The 4,417-nt window shown below is 46.3% G+C and overlaps 1 protein-coding gene across 1 annotated transcript in view; it reads left to right on the top strand.

Annotated features, from left to right (window-relative positions):
- MEI1 (meiotic double-stranded break formation protein 1) overlaps nt 1–4,417 on the top strand; it is a 51,637-nt gene that overhangs the window by 18,016 nt on the left and 29,204 nt on the right. Inside the window, exons 14-15 of the mRNA XM_023762255.1 lie at nt 1,935–2,044; nt 3,650–3,710. Coding sequence (XP_023618023.1) covers nt 1,935–2,044; nt 3,650–3,710 — 171 coding nt within the window. The remainder of the gene's footprint in view (nt 1–1,934; nt 2,045–3,649; nt 3,711–4,417) is intronic.

The raw sequence follows: 4,417 nt of genomic DNA, 5'->3' as shown, positions 1-4,417 counted from the left end.
TTTGGTTTTAAAAACAAAGTGTAGTATTTCGTTGTAACACTAATAGATGCCTCTTGAGAAAAAGTAGAAAACAGTAATAATAAAATAAATAGGTAGTGTTTATGGGGTGATAAATGTCTTATATTCATTACCTAATTTGATCATCCCAATGACCCTGTGAGAGGGAGCTATAATTTCCCCCAGTTTAAAGAGGGTATTGTCATATTCCTATGGTTATAAAGCAAGTGCATGACGGTACTGAGGTTTGAACCCATGTGTCCTGCATAGTAAAGCATAGCGATGAATGTCTGTGATCCAGACTAAGGAACACAAACGTGTTCTGTGTAGTGAGAGATGGTCACTCTGGAGACAGACCTGGTCTGGAAGAGCTTCATTTTGAGCTGACTTGAGCTGGAGATGGAGGAAGATCTGGGTCCAGAGCTGTTGACTGCCCAGCTGACATTGAGTGAAGCCTGTCCTGGTTGAGGGTTGGACATCTGTGAGCCTTTGAAGAGCCCCTGTTAGTCAGGATGGCCATCTGGGAACAGTAGGTGGCAGCAGGGAGGCATCCTCTGGTTTGGTTCCCCGCCCCCCCCCCCCCCCAATTGATTTTTAGAGAGAGGGGAGGGGAGGGAGCGAGGGAAAAAGAGAGAAAAAAAGAGAGAGAAAAATCACTGTGAGAGAGAAACATCAATTGGTTGTTTCCTGCTCATGCCCCAACCAGGGTTGGGGATGGAACCTGCAACCCAGGTCCATGCCCTTGACTAAGAATCGAACCCAAGACCCTTCGTTGTGTGAGCTGATGCTCTAAACACTGAGCACACCAGCCAGGGCCATCCTCTGGGTCTGACAGAATAGAACCGCTTTTCCTTGAAGAGGCCTGTGAGCCAGCGTGCCAAGGTCTTCAGATTGGTAACTGTAGGAGCCATGGGTTGTAGCCCTGATTGGCACACACAAACAGTAACACTTGGGCAATTCACATTGATGTCCTCATCTGCTCTGCCTTCCTCTTAGATTTATAAAGTGTTAGAGCTAGATCTAGAATAGACCATAGAATTGTTATTCTTGCTTTCTACTTTTCTGTATTTCACACTTTATGTATTTTCTAAGGGTTTTTTTTTTTTAAACTTGGTTAAAAACCAAAGGAACAGTATCTTAAGAGTCATGTCTCTGAGGTCCCAGATCTTCTTTACAGATAGGGAACCGAGACACTGAGAAGGATGGGAGGGGCGGGAGCAGGGGAATGACCCAGGGACACATAGTGATCTGGTGCAGAGCTTGAACTAGAACCCAAGTTTCTCTACTCTTTTTAAAAAATATATATTTTTATTAATTTTAGAGAGGAAGGGAGAAGGAGAGAGAGATAGAGACATCAATGATGAGAGAGAATCATTGATTGGCTGCCTCCTGCATGCCCCATACTGGGGATTGAGCCCGCAGTCTGGGTATGTGGCCTGATTGGGAATTAAAACATGACCTCCTGGTTTAATCATTGAGCCTCACCAGCCGGGCCATGTTTCTCTCCTCTTAATTCAGAGCTCTGTCTACTACGTCAGTCTGTCTCATGACTGTTCAAAGATCACATCAAAAATAAATGTGAAGGCGGTTTGTAAACTGTATTATTATTACTATGGCTATAGTAATAGGAAATGGGCGTCACTCAGCATTATCATTTAGAAAGTACCTCTCACACCAGATCTCATTTGTTTCTGGGTGGTAGGACTTGTTGTTACTCCTGTTTCACCCTTTTTGATACAGAGGCCCAGAGGGGTAAAGTACCTGACACTATTAAGTGATGGATCATAAGCCTTGGATGTAGGCTTGTGACTTCAGTTTCCTTCCATTGAAAGGGTTAGTCTACCATTTTAGATTTGATGCCAGTTTTGCTAATGATTTTTCTTCTTCAGAGGCTCATCCCTGGTGGGCTGTGTTCTCCCTCCTGGTTCTTTTCAGAGGCACTTGGAGCAGGCCACTCATCCAGCCTTGATGGAAGTTTTCCTTTCAATTCTACACAGCCTCTTTGTCATCGTTCCCCACATGAAGGAGAAGTTCTCCAAGAAGCTCGGTAGGGAGAAAGCCAGAGTGGACGTTGGGAGGGAGGCAGGCACCTTAGGCAGCTGCTCAGATGCTCAAAGAGCATAACCTGTGGGTGGGAAGTTTACGTATTTGTTCAGAATCAAATCTGCTCTGCCAGTGTTGAGTGGAAGGGAATATCATTCAGAAAACAACGTCCTTAAAAGCAGTTCTCAAGTTTATTGATACTTCTCTTAGAGTGTCCTCGAGGTTCCAGTTCAAAGCCCTCAACACACCTCTTTCCATATTACTGTCATACTCCATATTCCCTCAGACCTCACGATATGTTCAGCATCTCTTATGCCTGAGCACCGAATGCCCAAAGTACCCCCAGTCATTGTGTCAACTGAGAAACTTCCCACATGCTTTCAGATACCTTCTAGGGGAGCGGTAGCCCTGTGTGAAGCTGCTGTCTAGCTCTACACGGAAGTGCCTTCCTAAAATTGACCCCAAGTGGCTCCTGACTCTAGCCTTCTCCAGGCCTTGCATCTGTTTATTTTAGTCTCTCGGTCATTTTTGTTGTTGTTAACCCTCACCCGAGGATATTTTTCCCATTGATTTTTAGAGAGAGTGGTAGGGAGGAAGGGAGAGAGAGAGAGAGAGATGAGAGACTCCTGCACAATTCCAGGAGAGGGTGGGGGGCTGTATGGAAGAGAGAAAAAAGCAGGACCTTTGTTGTTAGCACATGTGGGTTGGGATTCTTACTTCATCCCTTACTTGTTTACTGATATTGGGCAAATCAGTTTTCTTATCTCCAATGCCCTCAGTTAGAACATGGTGATGATCATCAGAATGAAGTGAGATAACATGTAGATTTCCTGAATGACTGTACCCCTTAGTCATTGTGACAGCCAGCACACACTTCTTTCCTTCCTTTCACCCACTCTTCTTGCCTGCCATACTTCAAGAGCCAAGAGGATCCAGTCTTGGTGTGCTAGATGGGTAGGGCTTCAGATGTGCTAATCTCTGGGGGGCAGTGGTGGGGAACAAGGGATGTAGAGAAAGGCTGTGTATGGGGAGATATAGAGTATGCAGCATGAAGTGAGCTAGAACAGGATCAGGGGCCCAACCTGCAGGAGAGAAGAGGGAAGCAGGCACTGCCAGCCAAGAGTTGGGCAGAGACCTGGAGTAATGGGGGTAGAGAAACTTTGGGCCCCTGAGAGACTGGGCCAGGAGGAGCCCTTCCAGCAGACAAGCTGAGCGCCCCCTCCCTGCGGGAGTCATGGGTTAAACTGCTATCCCAGAAAGTTGCTGTAAAACTCAGCGGGATGAAGTGCTTGCTATATGCTTTAGCCCCAGGACAGAATACAGATCCTCCCCAGCATTGGAGCTAGTGCAGTGGGAGCTCTTGATGTTCTTGTTTAGAATCCTGCTTTTATCTCCGTTTCACAGCCACCTGAGGGGTATAGATATTGAAACTGATTCTCGGAGGAGTTAAATAAGTGCTCCAGTGTCATAGTCCTAGATAGGGAAGGAGCAAAATTTGAGCTCTGGTCTGCATGACTTTAACATAGTTCTCCTCGGTGCCCCCCAGACTTGGGAATCTCTAATGCATCTGGTTTAAACCGCTTTCTGCTTTCCTCCCACTTTCCCCAAGCTGCCTCATCCTTCATACGACTAACTCTGGAACTGAAGGCCAGGTTCTGCAGTGGCCTGAGGTATGTATGGTCCCAGGCAAAATTAATGGTCAAGAGGCCCAGCATCCTTGACGGGACACGTGGAAATTTCTGACTGGTGTGGTTTAGTCATAGGACTTGTGGGGGCATTGACGCAGTATCAGAATTACTCAGTAACCAGTCACATGAGCTAGACTTGCTTCTATAGCTTGTATTTCATCTGGTTCTGGTAAGGCCCTCCATCCATGTGATAATTGGATGGGCACCTCTCACATGAAACTGGAAGGGTTCTTAGAGATCATTTGTGTAACCACTCATTTTACAAATGGGGAAACGGAGGCCCTCTGAGGGTAAGGGATGCAGTGAACATCAAGAAAGAGTCATGTTCTAGTTGCTACCAGCCCAGCAATTCCAGAGGAGAAACTCTTATTCAAAATACTCTGTCTTCTTAGGTTCCTGTTTGTTTGTTTTTTTAATTGATTTTTAGAGAGAGGAAGGGAGAAAGAGAGAAACACAATATGAGAGAGAAGCATTGATCAGTGGCCTCTGGCACATGCCCTGAGGGGACTGAACTCACAATGCGGGCATGTGCCCCGACTGGAATTGAACCTGCCACCTTTTGTGTACAGGACAATGCTCCAGCCCACTGAGCCACACCAGCCAGGGCTAGAGCAGCCCTGTTTACCTTCCCATTTGTGATTTGCCACCTGTCTCTGCATGTACTTGGCAGGTTCCGTTTGTTACTGTCT

Source organism: Myotis lucifugus, unplaced genomic scaffold (genome assembly GCF_000147115.1).
Source record: "Myotis lucifugus unplaced genomic scaffold, Myoluc2.0 scaffold_239, whole genome shotgun sequence".
NCBI lineage: Eukaryota > Metazoa > Chordata > Mammalia > Chiroptera > Vespertilionidae > Myotis > Myotis lucifugus.
The sequence above is the reverse complement of the archived record's forward strand: the minus strand, read 5'-3'. Positions and strand labels throughout refer to the sequence as shown.